Here is a 20,931-nt window from a genome sequence, read left to right on the forward strand (position 1 = left end):
AGCGCTTCGCTTTGTTTAAATCTGCGTTTCGCTCATCTCTAATCCTTGCTTTGGATTGTCCTGACTTTAGAAGAATCCCTAGAGTCAGCAAGGTTGAACCAAGGTGACAGTTAACCCCCTTTTGGGTTTACCAGTTCATAGTAGTTTCTTTCACAGACTTTCACAGAACTATCTGTGGTACTCTGCCAGTAGGTGAGCTAACCGTGACGCCAATTTAGTGTTGTAGCGTTAGTGTCGTAGCGCCAGTGCTTGTGCAGCAAACAGGTGTGATGTTGGTACCTGTTTTGTAGATGGCCGGTTTGTGTCCCCAAGATGGTCAGTATTCTGCCGGGTTGTAGTGGGTCACTTGGGCTCTTGTCACAGTAGTCCTGAGTGGCAACTGACCAACCCGGACTATCGGTACCGCCACCCACAGAAAGGGGCAAAATGACCCAAGGTGTGCGATTTGTGTGTATCGGTGCTGGTGCGTACAAAGTATGACAGTCCCAGTGATGTAAAAAATAGAACAGCTTTACTGTTGAGTTCTTCAGTAATACGATACACTTTTGTAGAATAGATAAACCTTTGACACAAACTCACAGGGGGAAATTCATCAAACATGGCATAAAGTGAAACTGGCTCAGTTGCCCCTACCAGCCAATCAGATTCCACCTTTTATTTTCCAAAGAGTGTGAGGAATGAGAGGTGGAATCTGATTGGTTGCTAGGGGCAACTGAGTTAGTTTCACTTTACACCATGTTTGATAAATCTCCCCCTTAGTGCTTAAACTCATAGTTCCTAAGGAGGTTCTGGAGAAGTAGAGTAGAAGAGAGTGGTTGTAGCGGAGCTTAGAGATTATAGGAAAGGAGTTTGTCAGAGGAGCTCCAACCCAATGTACTGTAGCTGTGTACTCTGCCGGAACTTGAGGAGATACTTTCTAGTGAGAAGTTTACTTGTAGTTGTGTTGGCCTGACCACCTTCTTCCCTAGCTATGGTTATTTGGGCATAGCTAAGTGTCCGAAGATGTCCCAGTTACCTGCAATGCGACATAGGATATGTAGACCAGGGCAGTTTCTAGGTTGTTTTGACAACAGGGCGAATCTTGATAAAAGCCGCCCCCCCCCCCCCCTCAACTTCACTCAGTTCAGCCCTGGGGAAGGAAGGGGGTCGTCTATCAATATTCGGGGTGCTAGGAAGAAGCAGTGTGTGTATTACGGCATAAAGCATTTTACTGTATACAAAAACATCATTCAGTGACTCACAGGAGACGTCTTCTTTGAGGCGTCACTTTCCCTTTTCCTCTCCATCTGGCCCCCTGTATTGTCCCTATATGTCGTAATAGTGTCCCCTACATTGTCCCTATATGTAGTAATAGTGTCCCCCTGCATTGGCCCTATCTGTAGCAATAAAGTCCCCTGCATTGCCCCTTTATGTAGTAATAGTGTCCCCTGCATTGCCCCTGCAGTGTCCCAGAACACGCTGTCTGTTTCTCACTGTCAGTTTACTTTTGCTGCTACAGCCATGCCTGTTCTGGAAACTATTTGCACTGCAACTGTGACTATGTAGTCCCTATTACTCTCAGGTTCATGTATATTGTATATGTGTTTAACTCTGTGCAGTGGTATGCAAAGGCTGTGGATCACGTGACCGAGCCCTGTAACCATGGTTCCTCCAATGGCCGTCGAGCTTTGGCCAGGGATACCATGTGACTTCCCCTTGCTGTTGAGTTCCGTCCTCTACCTCAGAGAGGAAGGAAGTGGTCTTCTCCCTGTCCTCAAGGGAGGAGGTTGTGTATTCCTGTCTCCTACCTTCAAGGAGATAAGGTGTCCTACGGCCCTCTTCACCTTCAGAAGAGTGGACCTGGTGTGTGGCTGTAACAGATCCTGGCTGTCCGTCTGCTCAAGTGCCTGGAGTATCCTCTCATCTGGGTGTCGTTCCTGTTATTCATCTCCTCATTAAGTCAAGATTAATACCGCAAGTACTCTAAATCCACCCATCATCTCTATTCCTCTCTCACTACTACTCCCATCATCTGGCACGTTTCACCTCAGCCTATGCAGCACCACCTTAGCTCTGTCTTTACAAGTCTGCTATATACCCGGTTGCATCCGGACGAGACTGTTGCTACCAGTTACCTCAGTTACAATAAAAGTGTAACCACCGCTGTTACTGAACCCTGGCATTGGTGTCCGTTTACTGGTGCCCTGACTAGGTACAGCGAAGAATCGCATGCCCAGTAGCAATTCTACCGCAAGAATCCGCAGACCGGTCCCTCAGCTGTGCCATCCTCAGGCCCCATACTGTGACAATCCTATACCCTGCAGCTGCCCCGGTTCCTGCCAGCTTACAACACCCGCCAGGGCATCGCACCCCTATCTGTAATAATAATGTCCCCTGCATTGTCCCTATATGTAGTAGTAGTGTCCCCCTGCATTGTCCCTATATGTAATAATAAAGTCCCCTGCATCGCCCCTATATGTAGTATTAGTGTCCCATGCATTGTCCCTATATGTAGTAATAGTGTCCCCCTGCACTGCCCCTATATGTAGTAATAAAGTCCCCTGCATCGACCCTATATGTAGTATTAGAGTCCCCTGCATTAACCCTATATGTAATAATACTGTCCCCCTGCATTGCCCTTATGTGTAGAAATATTGTCTCCCTGCATTGCCCCATATGTAGTTATAGTGTCCCCCTGCATTGGCCCTATCTGTAGTAATAAAGTCCCCTGATTTGCCCCTATATGTAGTAATAAAGTCCCCTGCATTGCCCCTATATGTTATAATAGTGTCCCCCTGCATTGTCCCTATATGTAGTAATAGTGTCCCCCTGCACTGCCCCTATATGTAGTAATAAAGTCCCCTGCATCGCCCCTATATGTAGTATTAGAGTCCCCTGCATTAACCCTATATGTAGTAATACTGTCCCCCTGCATTGCCCTTATGTGTAGAAATATTTTCTCCCTGCATTGCCCCATATGTAGTTATAGTGTCCCCCTGCATTGGCCCTATCTGTAGTAATAAAGTCCCCTGATTTGCCCCTATATGTAGTAATAAAGTCCCCTGCATTGCCCCTATATGTTATAATAGTGTCCCCCTGCATTGTCCCTATATGTAGTAATAAAGTACCCTGCATTGTCCCTATATGTAGTAATAAAGTCCCCTGCATTGCCCCTTTATGTAGTAACAGTGTCCACCTGTATTGCCCCTATATGTAGTAATAGTGTCCCCCTGCATTGCCACTATATTTAGTAATACCGTCCCCTTGCATTGCCCTCATACTGTATGTAGTAATAGTGTCCCCTTGCATTACCCCTATCTGTAGTATTAGAGTCCCCTGCATTACCCCAACACACACGGATCCTGCAGGAGCTGCGATGACGTCATCACTGCGCCTGTTGGAGGATCTTTCTGCCGGAGAGATGAGATCTGAGCGGGGGAAGAGGGGGTCAGGGCAGGGGGATGGGCGGTCTCGGGCGCCCCCTTAGCTGTCGGCGCTCCGTGTGGTGGCGCGGCCTGCCTGGTCCTAGAAACTGCCCTTACGTAGACCTACTTTACGGTAATTTTGTCCTATCCAGGCTAGATCCTCTTGTGTTCAGGATACCGCTTTGCTCTTTTTAGATGTGTTCTCGGCATGGATTAGGGTGTTCCTTGATTTCTCTCTCTGTGAAGTGCTTAGCACTGCATAGTAGATATAGTAGAGGTGTTGAAAGAACTGGTTGTCTCTAGCAGCATCTACACAGTTGGGGGTCTAGACAACTGCCTTGGTTGTCCCTGACAGGGGTCCTGGCATCAGCCAGGCCCTGGCTTAGCTACTGCAGGAACAGGAGGCTAAAGTGAACTTCCCTGTGAATGGTGGGGATGAGTGTGTGCATAAGAAAGAAGAAAAGAGATGGGTCAGACAAAGAGAGCTGCTCCTATTGGTTAATAACACAGATGGTACATATAAAACATTAACCCATTACTGACTTCAGCTGTGCAACACATAGACATACACAATACTGACACCTAGTGGCGAAACTGTAAAATACCTCATCACCACTTTTTATCCTGAAAGAGGAAGCTTTTGAGAGGTGCTCAGGAGAGACAAAAACACCTGTGGTGCGACACCGCATATCTTTATCTCTCTCCAACAACTGACAAAAAACCCTCCCACCAGGAACTAACCTTCCTATATAGTGATGACCAGGACTAACCTCCTATTGGTGAGGAAAGTGCTGGAAGAAGAGAGGTGTAAGAGAGGGATAAGCAAGAACAGTGTGTGGCACCAAGCTAGTGATTGGCTAAAACATAAAAGTTAAACAAAGTTAACCCTTTCCCCTTCAGTTGTGCACAACAGACAGTAAGACACTAAGTGGTGATGATGCCGAAAGGCCCCCATCATCCCAGAATGGGACACCTGACGGAAATACCTTTTTACAGGTGGGATACAGGACTTAGTGGTACACCTGTACTGGGGCACTACAATTGGTGCTGTGTTATACAGCACCAATAACCTTGCCACAGGAAACAGTCATAGACCGGGGACAGTAAGATGCCATTGACTAGCCAGATTTGACTAGCCAAAGGCAGGGATTGCTAATGCGGAAGGACAGGGAGGGAAAATGGACAGCTATCAGGTTATCCCATGCAGCACATATAGCACACTGAAACTGGGGTAACACTGGAAGCTAGCCTGGTACAGGCAAGAGGTAGAGGAGTGTTGGTGGATGGAGCAGTGAGCAGCCAAGCAGCTCAGTGACAAAGGCAGAAGGGTAACAGCAAGCCTGGAGTGGAAGTGGCAAGACAGCAGTTGCTTAGGAGCAGAGCCGTCTTTCCCATTGGGCAGGAAGGGTGGCTGCCCGGGGGCCCATGATTCATAGGGGGCCCCTCTGACCAGTAAGGCCCCCCCCATCACTTGTTACATACAGCTGTAGGTGCACCTATGGGTCACACAGACCCAGCAATACAGCCAACAGTTTGCTGGCTGTTAGCAGGAGAGATGTGAGGTGGATGGGTGAGGAGAGTCTCTTCTCACTGCAACACATTTACACTTTACCCAGGCTGGCAGACTTGTCTATAGGTGGAAATGAACAGGAGCGGTGGAGCTGCAGCAGAAGATCAGCCTTCCCCTTCCCTCAGCTGTGTGTGCTCTGAGCCTGGCCAGAGACCTGAACTGCTGTGATTGATGGTAGGGAATCTACACACTGCACATAAATTATCTGCTGTTTTTTTTTTTAACTGGAGCATCATGCCTCCCATGTAGTGCTGTTCTTCCCATGTACTAGGCCACCCTACTGTGTACTTCTGTGCCTCCCATGTATTACTATGCCTCCCTACTGTGTGCTACTGTGCCTCCTATGTAATACTATGCCTCCCTGCTGTGTAATACTGTGTACTGTAGTGTCCCAGTATGGATATTCCATAATTTTTAATATGTTTGTATGTGACATAGGCGAAGGTTTGGTAGGTAAAGTTTGTCTGTTTGCTGATGACACAAAAGTGTGCAATAGGGTTGATATTCCTGAAGGTGTCAGTGCGATGCTCTGGCCCCTGGGGGCCACTTCCGTAGTGCTGGTGTTTTGAGCGGGCAATGACCGGGGCAGCTGCAGGGGTTATACTTGTCACGGTATAGGCCTGAGGGTGGCACAGCTGTAGGGCCGGTCTGTGGAATCTGCGGGTGATGATGGGCATGCGATTCTTCGCTGCACTTAGTCAGGGCACCAGTTAGTGGACACCAATGCCAGGGTTCAGTAACAGCGGTTTTATTATAGATGAGGTAACTAGTAGCAACAGTTCTGTCCGGATGCAACCGGGTATATAGCAGGCTTTGACCAATAAAGCAGGAGTGGTGCTGCATAGGCTGTGAGAATACGTGCCGGATGATGGGAGTAGGAGTATGAGGGAAATAGCGTTGCTGGGTGGATTAGCTTGAGAATAATACTTGCTGTGAATCCTTGTAGCGATGATGAGAGATAACGGAATGACACCCAGATGAGAGAGAAGACTCCAGACACTTGAGCAGGCGCAGCACAGCACTCGATCCACACTTGTAGTGGTGAAGTGGGAGCTGCAAAGAAGAAGTCCAACTCCTCTGAGGTAGGAGAGGGACGACACACACCGTCCTTGCTTGGGAGCAGGGGGAAGACTAACTTTTTAGGAGGAAGTGGGAGGTCGCAAGGTTGCTCCTGGCCAGAGCTAGTTGGCCATTGGAGGAACCATGGTTACAGGGCACTGGCATGATCAACAGCCTTGCATACCACTGTACAATGTAATAATACACAGGAATACATGAGAATACACATGAGAATGCACATTACCAGAGAATACTAGGGGAAAACCAGCAGCAGTTGCAGTGCAAACACTCACCAGAACAGGCATGGACACAGCAATAGAAATGGCCATAATAGGAGTAGTAGTCCTTGCGTTCTGGGACACTGCATCAGTAATATGGAAAATGATTTAGCTCTACTAGATAAGTGGTCCAAACATTGGAAATTGCAGTTTAATGTTTCCAAATGTAAAATAATGCACTTGGGGAGGAGGAATGCTCTATCCAGTAGTTCTGTGTTGGAAAAGACTTCAGAAGAGAAGGATTTAGGGGTAGTGATTTCTGACAGTCTTAAAGTGTCACTGTCGTTTAAATGTTTTTTTTTGCAGAAATCAATAGTACAGCTACATCCCAGCTACATTTAGCGTGATGTACAGCTTAATCACATGGCTATCTCCTCTGACAGTAAGCACTGACCTCTCTGACCTCTGAAAACGGGCTTTCATGCAGCTCCCACTGTATAATCCTTTGTTCTCTGCTCTCTGCTGGCGACTAATTTCCCTCCTCCCCCCTCCCCTCCATAGAACAGACAGAACTCGACTCTCGACTGATGTAAAAGAGTTGAGCTTTCCTGATAATGAGCAGTGGATGAGAGAGGAGGGGGTGGACCTGGGGAAAGTCTTTTTTTATGCAGATAATGGCATATTTGCCTAATAAATACAATTACAAAGTTTCTTAAAATAACCTGTACTATTGATTTCTGCAACCAGGCGGTGAGGAAAGCAAATCTTATGTTGGGCTGTATAGCTAGAGGTATAACCAGTAGGAAGAGGGAGATTGTGATCCCGCTGTATAGAGCTCCAGTGGGACCACGTCTGGAATACTGTGTCCAGTTCTGGAGACCTCACCTACAAGAGGGGCTAAAAAAATGGGGGAGGGTGTCAGGCATAAACCATATCAGGAGACTTAACTATTTGAATCTGTATAGTCTGGAAGAAATAAGGGAAAGAAGGGACATAATTGAAACCTTTAAAGAGTCACTGTCGTTTTTTTTTTTTTTTTTGCAGAAATCAATAGTCCAGGCGATTTTAAGAAACTTTGTTATTGGGTTTATTAGACAAATATTCCATTATCTGCATTTAAAAAGCCTTTTCCCAGGTCCCCCCCCCCTCCTTCCTCTTTTTTATCCACTCCAAAAAAATCTGAAAATTGTGACTTGTTGAATTGTTGCATGAGTCACACTCTGTTTTTATAGAGAGGGGAGGGGGGAGGAGAAAGGAGGGAGTTAAGGCCCTATTCCACCAACAGTTCTGACGACAGATTATCTGCCAAAGATTTGTAGCCAAACCCAGGAGTGGATTTGAAAAGGAGAAATCCAGTCTTTCCCTTGAAAGTCTTTTGACCTGTTCTCTGATTATAGTCTGTTCCTGGGTTTGGCTTCAAATCTTTGGCAGCTAATCTGTCGTCAGATCTGTTGGTGGAAAAGGGCCTTAAGCTGCAGCAGAAAGCAGATATCAGAGGATTACAGGCACAGAGCTGGGTGACAGCTGTAATTAGAGGTCAGGGAGGTCAGTGCTGATGGTCAGAGGAGATACAGGATGAGGGATTTGTAGATTAACTCTTTGTTGTCCTGTTTTGGTCTTTTATTTAGCTCTCTCCACAGGAGAACAATGAAGACAGGGGGGAGAGCTTCAAACTGCTTTTTCATGATAAAAATGCATTTTTCGGCTAATAAACCCAATGACAAAGTTTCTTAAAATCGCCTGTACTATTGATTTCTGCAAAAAAAAATTCACGACAGTGACACTTTAAGTATGTTAAAAGACGGGGGCGGAGCCTAGCCGGACATGTGAGCGGACGCGAGGTCTGAGAGCTCCCGCGGGTCCCGCTGATTACCGGCAAAGTACTACTCCTGCGGGCCACCATCCTCACTGTCAACACTCCCAGGGGTGCAGAGAAGTCCGGGCAGATGGCTGGAAGGGTCCCCAAAAAGACAAAATCAACGGCGGGAACGGGCGGCCGAGAAATCCAAGATGGCGCCGGCCCGCCGCCTCACACGCGACGCAGTACAAGGCAGCTTACTGCAGGGACAGCTGCCAGGCTGGCGGAATTCCAGAAACCACCGACCCCACTGATGAGCAATGGCTGTGTACGGTATGATCCGGTGGAGGGGGAAGCTATAGAGGAAAGCCCCATAGAGATTACCCTTTCAGAGACAGACATGGCGGGGGGCTGCAGTGACAAGGAGGGAGAAGAGGAATACATGGAGGCTGTGGCAGGGGAAGCACAGCAGAGCAGTATTCCACCCTATGCCCCAGGGACAGTCTGTGCACAGGAGCCCACACTGAGAGACATTTTGCTGGCAGTCTCACAATGCAACTCCTCTATGACCAAATGTAATGCTGCTATTTCTTCTCTTACACAACAAGTGGGCAGCTTGCAGGGAGAAGTGGGGTTTCTCCGCCAAGATTTACGCAAAGTCAGTGATAGAACCACGGAAGTGGAGCACAGAGTGGGGGACCTGGAAGACAAGGTTGCGCCTATCGCCACAACTTCCCGCAAGCATGATCAAGTTATTTCCCAATTGCTATTAAAAACGGACGACCTGGAGAACCGTCTGAGACGGAATAATGTAAGACTGGTGGGAGCGCCGGAGAGAATGGAGGGTGCACACCCCACATAATACTTTGAGAACTGGCTCTCTGAGGTTTTTGGGAAGGATAATCTGTCCCCTATGTATGCTGTTGAAAGGGCTCATAGGGTACCCACCCGACCCCTCCCACCTGGCTCCCCACCTCGTGCAGTATTGGTGAAATTGCTCCATTACCGTGATCGTGACACTATATTGCGAGCTGCCCGGAATTTACCAGAGGTTACTATTAATGGCAGCAAAATATCTTTCTTCCCTGATCATTCCGCGGAAGTCCAGAAACAGCGGGCGCAATTTCTGGAGGTAAAGAAGAGGTTGCGCAATCTCCAGTTGCCATATGCCATGCTGTATCCGGCCAAGCTACGGGTCGTGGCAGCAGGGGACACTCATTTTTTCACTTCTCCAAGAGATGCGACGCGCTGGCTGGACCAGGAAGAACAGCATCTTCATGGAAGACGCAGCCCACATAACCGTGATGCACCGGCCTGAGCTCAAGAGTTACCTACTCAAGTTAAAGTTTTGTTGCCCTCGGAAGCTGTCCGGGTGTCTGGAGAGTATTCAAGTTCTTCTCTCCCCCCTTTTTTTTATAATCTCCTGCTGGCCCGCAGGATTACATTTCTCCTGTTTTAAGTGGGACTCGCCCTGCTTTATTCTCACTGCATTATATCTGACTGTTTGTTCATTGTATTGCGGTCATGGAGAACTGGTGCCCTAATCTGCAGATTTTTTGGGTGCAGATCGCCTTGTTTTTGGGAACCGTGTTGTTTGGTTTTCAGTTAAGGGGTTTTTCCTTTTTTTTTCAACTGTCGGGATCCACATGGTGCCTTACGTTTCTTTTCCACCTGCATGATCTGTTCAGAAACCTGTACACCTCTGCCACCCAGTGGCCATTCTTAGTGTGGCAACGTTTTCATCTGCATGAGCCGTTTAGAGACCTATGTGCCTCCGCCACCCAGTGGCCATTATTAGTATGGCAATGTTTTACTCTGCATGATCTGTTTAGAAACCTGCACACCTCTGCCGCCCTGTGGCCAGTCTTAATATGGCAATGTTTTGCTTTGCATGATCTGTTCAGAAACCTGTACGTCTCTGCTGCCCAGTGGCCATTCTTAGTATGGCAATATGATTTCCATCTTAGCTTATTGAACCTTTGTATGTTCACAGATATGTCCACTGGGCAGCATTGTAATTTTCTTGGATATGTGTTAAGTAGTGACTATGGCTAGCAAACTTACAGTGATCTCATGGAATGTGCGGGGCCTGGGAGATGCGGATAAGCGGTATGCACTGTTTGACTTCCTGCGACAGTATCACCCAGTGGTACTGTGTGTACAGGAAACACATTTGACTGCAGATACCACTCAGTATTTGAGGCGTGCATGGGTGGGTTGGAGTTACCATTCTGTTCATACGCAATACTCTAGGGGGGTGAGCATATTGGTGCATAAAGATATTCCCTTCACATGCATGGACAGTAAAATTGATCAAGAGGGTAGGTTCATCTGTTTATATCTATGGGATTAGATGCATTCTTGCTGCGGTCTATGTCCCGCCTCCATATAGCTGCACGGTCTTACATAGAGTGATGGAGTTTGGCTGGGCTCACCCGGATGTCCCTCTTCTGATAGTAGGGGATTTCAACATGGTGGTTGATCCCTCCATAGACAAACTTAGCGTGGGTTCAGTGAATTTAGCCGCTGGTGCTACCGCTATGGGGAAAATGCTAAAAGAATTGTCCTTAACTGACGTTTGGCGACAGAGACATCCGGGGGAGCGGATTTATTCCTGTTACTCATCCACGCATCATTCACTATCTAGAATAGATTTAGCTGTCTGCTCTGAGCACATGTTGAACCTTATAACTGGTGTTGATTATCTCCCTAGGACTCTCTCAGATCACTCACCCATGAAACTTCAATTAACACATCCTGGTTCCGGGGTGGTCGGGAGGGGCCTGTGGAGACTGAACCCACATTGGTTGACCGTTTTGGACCCGACCACAGTGATTCCGGTAGTAGATGAGTACTTTGTGTTAAATGGGGGTTCTGTGTCTCTCCAGGTGGAATGGGATGCTATGAAGGCATACTTACAGGGTCACTTTATCCAGCGTATCACTGGGGTGAAAAGAAGAAGGGGACAATTGCGAAGGGACCTACTGAAGGGCTTAAGAGAGAGGGAAGAGCAGCATATCTTGCAACCGACGGGGGCTACTGCCCCGGAGGCTTCAAGCGGCCCATAAGGCTGTCAATATATTCGATATGGAGTCCGCAGCACAAAAGCGTACATTTGCTAAACATTCCTTTTTTGTGGAGGGGGAGAAGGCGGGACACATCCTGGCAGTGGTCGCCAAAGCCTAAAGGGACCCCTCGTACATCACGGGTATTAGAAATCAGGAAGGGATGTAGGACAGCATTGACGGATATACTAGAGGTGTTTAGAAGATATTATTTAACGTTATACTCCCACCATACTACGGTAACTCCGACTCAGGTGACGCAGTTTTTGAGAGGTATATCATTACCAACCCTCACATCGGAACAGCAGGCCTTTTTAGACACGCCATTAACTTTAGAAGAATTAGAGGCGGCGGTAACCTCGCTACATAACTACAAAGCACCAGGATCAGACGGACTCCCAGCTGAATTGTATAAATTGGTTGGGAAACCCCTGCTCCCCAAATTGCTGGAGCTATGGAAAGCCTCATTGGAATCAGGCACCCTGCCAGTGTCTATGCAGGAGGCGATAATAGTGGTCTTACCAAAACCTGGGAGAGATCCTTTGACTCCTGATTCCTATAGGCCTATTTCATTACTTCCAGTTGACATTAAAATCATAGCTAAGGCTCTGGCTACTCGTCTCTCTGGGGTCATTTCATCTTTGATACACCCCGATCAGACCGGATTTATCCCTGCTAGATCCACGGCGTTGAATATACGCAGACTACACCTCAATTTACAGATACCGGTGGATAATCCCGGGGCTCGAGTGGTTTGCTCATTGGACGCTGTCAAGGCATTTGACAGCGTCGAATGGTCATACTTGTGGGCGGTATTGGAGCGGATGGGGTTTGGACCAGTGTTCCTCTCATCTATACAACTGCTATACTCGGCCCCAGTGGCTCGTCTGCGGATAAATGGTGGGCTGTCCCCATCTTTTCCGCTTCATCGGGGAACACGGCAGGGATGCCTGATCTCCCCGTTACTATTTGCGCTGGCTATATAGCCCTTGGCCTCCCTGTTGCGCTCGCATCCCGGGGTGGTTGGCTTTCGGAGGGGAGCGAGGGAGGATAAATTGGCGTTGTACGCCGATGATTTATTACTTTACCTTAATGACTCCTCCGCCTCCCTCTCTACTGCCATGGCCACTATAAATGAATTTGGAACATATTCGGGTCTTACTATAAATTGGGACAAATCAGTCATTATGCCCGTGGATTCAGAAGACACTCTGCAATTAGATCCGGCCATCCCATTAAGGAGTGTTAGTACGTTTAAGTACCTGGGAGTATTTATCTCCAGAGAGGTCAGAGCATATGAAAAACTGAACATGACACCTCTGATAAATTTCAGCAGAAACTGGCGGTTTGGCGTAAGCTGCCGTTGTCAGTGGTGGGCAGGGCGAATCTGGTGAAGATGATATGGATGCCACAGCTGTAATATATTTTACATAACTTCCCTGTGTGGCTTCCCTCTCGCCTTTTCTGCAAGATTCACTCTCTCTTCCGTGCATTGATATGGGGTTCCCAGCACCTCCGCATTAAACTAGAAACTTTACAGAGGGCTAAAGATGATGGGGGTCTTGCCATTCCCAATGCCGCAATGTACTTCCTTGCGGCCCAATTACAACACCTGCGGGGATGGGAAGTGGGTGACGGGGGCGACCAGAACAAAGCTCTGCTTGGACACCACTTACAGTCAGACTCTCTGTTTGAGACCCTGGAAGCTAAAAAGATATTAATGCTCAATCCTCAGATACCAACGCTGTTACTTATACATAAATTATGGTGGAAGATCCGGAGCCTATATGGTGTCACGGGCTATACACAATACACATCCATATGGGATACTCCATGGTTGGGAGAATTGTATTTTCTGGAGGGGTTTTCCGCCTGGAGAGACACAGGAATTAGGAGAGTAATGCAATTGTATGATGGCAGACAGCTGAAACGGTTTGACCAACTGCAAAGTCAATTTGTACTGCCCCATACTCAATTTTACAAATATTTACAGCTACGCCATGCATGTGAAGCGGAAGGGGAAATATTGGCATCAGACGTACATTATCTGCCACCTATGAACATTGTAGGGGACTCTGAGTCCACTAAGGGACTTATCTCCTGTTTATACCGAAATATTATATCCAAGCACCTAGATAGATTTCCCCTTCAGTCGCGGGAGAAATGGGAGGCAGACATAGGCCCTATAGAGGAAGGTCAATGGACAGAAATAATGGAAATGACACCTAAACTGTCCTTAGGGGAGCAGCATAGGCTATCACACCTCTACCTGTTGCACCGGGTGTATCGCACACCACAATTCCTCTTCCGCATAGGGGTCCGGGACACACCCATGTGCCAACGTTGTCATGTTCATGAAGGGGGGATACTGCACATGTTCTGGCGCTGTCCCAAGCTGTTCCGCTATTGGAGAGGGGTGGCGTCGGCCATACAAAAAGCATACTCAGTGGAATTGCAACAGTCTCCACTGGTTTATGTGTTAGGATATGTGGAAGACGTAGCACTACCTGTTGTAGAACAAACTGCAGTAGCCCGTATTCTATTTATGGCGCGTAAACTCATTGCGCAGCATTGGTTGGACGAGACCCCTCCTTCGGTATCGGAATTTGTGGGGAAGTTTAATTGGTTGATTGGCATGGAGAGATATGCGTATGAACAACGAAAAGCATCCAAGAAATTTGAGAAACTCTGGGGAAAATGGTTGGCTATCCCTGAACTAGGGTCCACTGGCTCTCACACATAGGCTGGGAGGCGGGGTGGGCAGGGAGGAGGGACGATTTATGCTATCACTGCCTGTATCTTGTCTCCGCTGGCTGGTGGGAGGTGTGCAGGGCATGGCCCAGTCAGGCTACTTGGTCGTGCTTTACATTTAATTGCCCTTGGTGAACATTTTTCAATTGCAGACCCGCTTACGCGGTGGAAGGAGGTCGAGAACCGTGGACTGCAGACTTCTATGTATGCTCACAAGGACTGTGGAACTGACAGGACTGAGGAGTGGGGGGAGGGTTAGGGAGGGTAGGGGTCGGAGGGTATGCCCTCTGGGGAGTTGTTGTTTGTTAAAGAAAAAATGCATATATTTCAATAAAAATAATTTGGATAAAAAAAAAAAAAGTATGTTAAAAGACTAAATAAGGTTCTGGAAGGAAGTGTTTTTAGTAAAAAAAAATTGCACTTAAGAACAAGAGGACACAGTGAGAGGTTAGTTGGGGGGAAAGATAAGAAGCAATGTGAGAAAATATTACTTTACTGAAAGAGTAGTAGATGCTTGGAACAAACTTCCTGCAAATATGGTTGGTAAATCTACAATAACAGAATTTAAACAGGCCTGGAATAAACATATATCTATCCTAAGATAATAAGAATGGAAATACTAAAGGGGCAGACTAGATGGACCCGACCCGACAATCTTCTATGTTTCTAAGACAGAATAGGAGAGCGTGCACTGGAAGACCAGCAGCATCAGGGAAGCATGTGGGAAATAAATGTTTTTTTTTTTAATCTAGTCATGGGGGACATCTAGTATAGGGGGACTACTCTCAGGGGGCAACAGCACACAGGGCCATCTACTATAGGGGGCTACACAGGGGACCATCTTTTTTTCGCTCTAGGGCCTTGCAGGGTGGGGGTGGGGTGGTAGTCTAGGGTGGGGCTAAGGTTGAGTGGACAGCCCAGGGTACTTTTAAAGGACAAGTCCGGTGAAAATGTTTATTGAGGTATTGTATTGCAACCCAAAAGTTATGCTTATAAAGTGCTTTTTTCCCCTGCACTTACTACTGCATCAAGGCTTCACTTCCTGGATAAAATGGTGACGTCACAACCCAACTCCCAGAGCTGTGTAGGCTGTGGCTGCTGGAGAGGATGATGGCAGAGGGATGCTCAGTGTACCTCCGGTGCCCTGTGTCCCTCAGTGTCCCCCTGCCATCATCCTCTCCAGCAGACACTGCCCGTACAGCTCTGGGAGTCGGGTCGTGACATCACCATTTTATCCAGAAAGTGAAGCCTTGATGCAGTAGTAAGTGCAGGGAAAAAAGCACTTTATGTGCATTTCCCATGATAAGTGTACTGTATATCGGTAATTTGTATAACAAATCCACCCCTGAATCCAACTATTTCTTTAATAAACTTGGTTGCCCTCCTATGCACCTGCTCCAGTTCAGCCATGTACTTCTTATATACAGATGCACAAAACTGTACAAAAGATTCCATGACAAGGTCTGACAAAAGAATTGTACGCAGGCAAAACTATGTTGTTATCATGAGCATGTATGACTTTTTTGATACATCCCATAATTTAATTAGCCATGGCAGATGCTACCTGGTACTGATCACTAAAGTTAAATTTAGGGCCCTATTCCATCGGACGATTATCGTTTGTATAATTGTTAACGATTAACGATCTCAAACGACCGCTATTGCGAAAGACCTGAAAATGTTCACTCATTTCCATGGAACGATAATCGTTACTTATGATCGTAATTGCGATTGTTTTTTCTTCGCTATTTATTCGCTATTGCGTTCGTATCTATTGCGAACGACCGAAAGATGTCTTATTTGATGCGAACGATTTGCCAACGTTTTGCGAACGAGCAACGATAAAAATAGGTCCAGGTCTTATAAAGCGATTAACGATTTCTCGTTCGGTCATTAATCGTTAACTGCATTTCAACCGCACAATTATCGTTTAGATTCGAACGATTTAACGATAATCTGAACGATAATCGTCCGGTGGAATAGGGCTTTTAATGTCCACCAATACCCACAAGTCCTTAGTAGTTTTACTCAGTGTTTAAGTATTTAGCAGATAATTGTACATTTAGGCCAAGATTTACCAAAAGATGTAAAATATACAATAGTGTAAACTGCCCACAGCAAACAGTAAACACCCTGTTTCCTTTCACTCAGCCAGTTACTTACCTATTTACATATTAACCCCCCAGCCCCAGCATCCTCATTTTATTGACCAACCTTTTATATGGCAAAGTATCCAATTTGTTTTGGGTTTAAAAAGTCCAGATACACAACATCCGAAGCCTCACTCAGGTCCAATCTATAACTGACCACCTCATAAAACCCATGCTAAAGCTTTGTTATAAGGTTAATTCGATTATTCCATTAATGGGGCATTCACTCCTTCCCTGATTACGGCCTGTGCATGGAAGATAAAAACCGCAATAACAGAACTCTCTGCATCATAAAACATTTTGATGCCTGGAAATCAGATTCAATTTAAATCCTTGCGCTACAGTACTGACACTACTGATGCCAGGAGCTCTGCATGCTGTTCCGCATATATGGAACATGTGAATGCCTCCTCAGATACTCCAGTATAACTCTCAGAAAACCTGCAAATACCACAATAGATGTTAGACTTACAGGCCCATAGTTTGCAGGATCACTTTTTAACCCCTAGACGACCCTGGACGTTGTCCTGGAGAAGCGATCCACCCATCCGGCTTGGGCCAGGGTCTGCGCCGTAATGGCGCTGATCCTGGCTCGGCACTCAATTGGAAGCAATCCAGTTCCTATCTCATTGATCTATGCTGTATAACTATACAGCATAGATCTCAATGAGAGATCAGTTTGCTTATACTAGAAGTCTCCCTAGGGGAGTTTTACCCCAGGGCGAGCGGCGTAAAAATGAAAAAACCACAAATAAAAGAAATGCTTTTTTCTTTTTCAATTTCACCCCACATTGAATTTCTTTCTGGTTTCGCAGTGTACTTTATGTAAAAATTCAGCCTGTCATTGCAAAGTACAATTAGTGGCGCAAAAAAAAGGGCTCATGTGGGTTTCTAGGTGAAAAAATACAACTGCTATGGCCTTTTAAGCACAAGGAGGAAAAAACGAAAACACAAAAATTTGAATTGGCCCAGTCCTCTAAGGGTTAAACCTTTCTTGAATTTTGGCACCAGATTTGCTAAGCACCAGTCTTTTGGAACAATCTCTGTTATTACAGAATCTTTAAAATTAGGAATAAGGGTCTGTCTATCACAATGCTTAATTCCTTCAGAACTCGGGGATTGATGCCATTCTGGGCCCAGTGATTTGTGCATTTCAATGTTTTTAAAGTGGTACCGCTTATTCACAAATAGTGAGCATTTATTTACAGTACATACAGGTAATTGCACTCGTACTTTTATTTATAGAATGTTATTGTATCATGCTAGTCCATAATCTCAGCAAACAGAAGGTATGCCATTTAAGCATTGTGGCTTGTAAATAAATTAGTAAACATGGTTAATAAGCACAATTCAAAGAACATTAGATCAATCCGTTAAATCGTTCTGACCTGTTTTGCTTTTTCTGTGCTGACCCCAGTATCAAAGGGATGTAAGTGAGACACATTACAGTTGCACATTGCAATTGCAAAAAGGAAAACTACATGGATAAGAAGTTGCATTGTAGATGGCTGAAAACAAGAACAGAGAATGTTTGAATTTCAACGCAATATTCTATGATTCTATTATAAGCTTATATTGAAAAATAATAGAACTGCTAACCTGTTAAGCTTTGTAATAATCAGCAGTCCTCTTGTTGTCCGTCTCTTATCTCTAGATGTTGTCTCACAAAACTGTGTGTATGTATTAGCCAGTGATTTTAAATGAATCTTATTGGCTGGGATGGCAAGATAAATAGTTAAATATTCTCTCAAATTCCTGTAAATGCACTGACTTCTGAAAAGTTCCTCCCTCAGTATTTGCCGATTAAAAAAATAAGTCTGACTGTTCTGAGTTTCACTTTTAATTTAAAATTTTTACTTCATTTAGGAAAACTGATGGTAGATTTGCGTTTAACATTTTTATGTTATTTATTCACAATGTTTTTTGGGTAGTGTATTTTTAAGCGATTTTTTTAAATCCTTATGGGGAATATATATGCCTTTATGTTATATATATATATATATATATATATATATATATATATATATATATATTACGCTAGAAATGTTATTAATCACAGTACCAGTACTTGCACTGCAAACACACCATCAAATAACGAACTCCATTCACACAATCGACATACCGCATATGCCACTACCATCCCTGCTACATACTGCCACTAACATACACACTACATACTGCATGTGCCACTAAGCTACCTGTAATATACTGCATGCACCACTGGCATGCCTGCCACATCAGCATGAGCCAACAGCCTGCTTGCCATAAACCGCATGTTCTGCTCACATACACATACTGTTCATGCTATTCACACGTTCACCCTATTAATACATTAGAAACATGGCACACAGGGCTCACAACAAGAGCAGATTTTACTCATATGATCGACGTACACTGTTAACAATAGGTTAGGTTAACTGTTAAAAAAGGTTTATAGCAGTAAAATGGGAAAAATATCGCAGTCCCAAAAACAAACACAGAAAAAAGTTTTGGCAATTTCCCATACAGCAATGTAAATTTGTTAGAGTATTCATATTTAAGAATGTGAACTACAATACAACAATCAATTGACTGTTGTCTTCCTTGAGTTGTGCTTTGTTCTTAACTTAAAGACTATCATGTAGTATTATGCTGTACAACTTAGAACAATATATTATGAAAAGAAAGGAGGAAGGGGATTCATGGGGCTCAATAGCCCTTGGAATCTGTACTCCCCCCCCCCCCGCCCCCCACCCCCCCCCCCCCCCGCCGCACTACCCAACACACATCAACACAAATATATACAGACTAATGCACATATATATAAATTTACATACGCACATACACAGAGGCACCGTTAACATGTATACAGATACACCACAGACAACACACATTTATACTGGAATGTGATTACACTAGTGCAGACGTATACACCTTGAAGAGACCATATACAGAGAAATGATCTCCCAAGTGTAGCTATTGAACCAGAAATAATATCTGTTGCAGAACATCTTTATAAGCAGATCTGTCAATCAACAGATTGTTGGCATGAAAGGCAGTATAAGCTGGGAAGCTTTTTCTTTTAGTGGTGTGGTCTCTTATAAGAGCCCAACATTAATAAAAGCTGCTGCAGAACATTTTTGGGAGCAAACATGTTAATAACTTTAGACACTGCTGACATGCACATACACTACTGTTACAGACACTACTGAAACACACACACACACATAGGGGGAGATCAAAGGGTGTAAAATTTAGACTGGTGCAAACTTGCCACAGCAACCAATCACAGCTCCTCTTTTCTTTCACCAGAGCTGGAAGCTGAGCTGTGATTGGTTGCAGTGGGCAGTTTGCACCAGTCTAAATTTTACACCCTTTGATAAATCTCGACCATAGTTCCTAGTATGGGTGGTCCACTAACTTTTATTGGACCTGGGAAAAGTACCTGTGTCAGGTATCGCACAAGGGGATGAAGGTGTTTACTTGTATTTTCCCACTAGAGGTCTCTTTCTGTCCTGTAGTTATGTATTTACTTATATGAGTACAGCTGAAGGTAATGGGTTAAGTTTATTCTGTTTCCACCTATTACACTTCTTTATTTTCCCACCAATGGGATTTAGTCCCAGTTTCCCCTATAAAAAGGTGGTTAGTTCCTGGTGGGAGGTCTTCTTCAGTTAGTTGGTAGATGGTGGAAAAAGACACAGACAAGAAAGAGCTCCTGCTGGAGTGAAGCCAGGCCTGGCCCAGGTCAGGGCCCTTGTCAGGGACCTAAGACAAAGTTTTAGAGGGATTCTCCTTATGCAAGACACTTAAACCTGTCCTCCAGGGTACCCCTTGTCCACTCCAGGGATCCTTCTCAGACTGTTCTCAGGACAGTTACTAAAGCAAAGAACTAATCACCAGTAAGACAAAGAGCAAGTCAGCTGAAGATCCTGGGAGGTCTCGGGAAGTCTGTTACGCCCAGTAGAGCCGTAGATGCGTGTAATCTGGGGGTGTTTGCTTGCTCTCTGGGGTGGTAATGGGCAATCTGTGGTGGTTACAGGCAATCTGGGGTGGTTATCAGTAGTCTGGGTTTGTTATGGGTAAACTTGAGATGTTTATGGACAATTTGGCGTGGTTACAGGCAATCTAGGGGTGTTTACTAGCTATCTTGAGAGGTTACAGACAATATGTTGGTGTTTACTTGCAATCTGGGGTGGTGATGGGCAATAAGGGGGTTTACAGGCAGTCTGTGACAATCTGTAGTGGTTACGGGTAATCTGAGCGGTTACAGGTAAACTGGAGTGGTTATGAGTAATCTGGGGTGGTTACAGGTAATCCAGGACACTTAATTTTATTCCATCACCAAAGATTCATGGTGACAAGGGATAAAAAGTGCCGGCAGCATTTGGACCAAGTGATCAGTAGTACTTCGTATATACCACTGATCTCTTGCACTGGGACCACACAGGGTTGTTCCCTAGTCATAACCCCATGCTTTCCGGCACCACCGTAGATTCGCGGTGAGAAGAGATGAAAGTGTGCAGCGGCGTTGGCAATGCTCGTTACCTGTGGCCACAGTTATACTGTTAATAATGGCATTCGCGGTGCGGGACCGGCCGGGACGGACCCCACACTCTGCCCCAACCTCCAGTAGAGAAGGGGGCTGAGAGAAGGGGGCTGTGGGCCTTACTGGTGCCACTGCACTTGTCAGTATATATAGGACCAGCAAGACAAAGGACAGGTGCAGCCCTAACACTAGCACTCGCCCCGCTGCATCTGCCTACTTGCCACAGCAGTCCTAGCGACAGCGGACAACTTGTTGGCGGTCCCTACCCTATATAGTGTGAACACAAAACAACAGACAGGACAAACGCAACACAATACAGAAAGGTCAGAGGTCCAAGTCAGCAACAGGAGGGCTGCGCAGTACAAAACGTAATCCAGGAGAATAGTCA

The 20,931-nt window shown here is 45.7% G+C and overlaps 1 protein-coding gene across 1 annotated transcript in view; it reads right to left on the reverse strand.

Moving 5' to 3' along the window:
• The window catches only part of SERPING1 (serpin family G member 1), a 134,245-nt gene extending 116,545 nt beyond the window's left edge, over positions 1 to 17,700 (reverse strand). The window contains exons 1-2 of the mRNA XM_069980797.1: positions 17,615 to 17,700; positions 17,404 to 17,523 (exon numbers count right to left, since the gene is read on the reverse strand). Coding sequence (XP_069836898.1) covers positions 17,404 to 17,514 — 111 coding nt within the window. The 5' untranslated portion in view covers positions 17,515 to 17,523; positions 17,615 to 17,700. The remainder of the gene's footprint in view (positions 1 to 17,403; positions 17,524 to 17,614) is intronic.
• Between the last annotated feature and the right edge of the window lie 3,231 nt (positions 17,701 to 20,931).

Source organism: Dendropsophus ebraccatus, chromosome 8 (assembly GCF_027789765.1).
Source record: "Dendropsophus ebraccatus isolate aDenEbr1 chromosome 8, aDenEbr1.pat, whole genome shotgun sequence".
Taxonomy (NCBI): domain Eukaryota; kingdom Metazoa; phylum Chordata; class Amphibia; order Anura; family Hylidae; genus Dendropsophus; species Dendropsophus ebraccatus.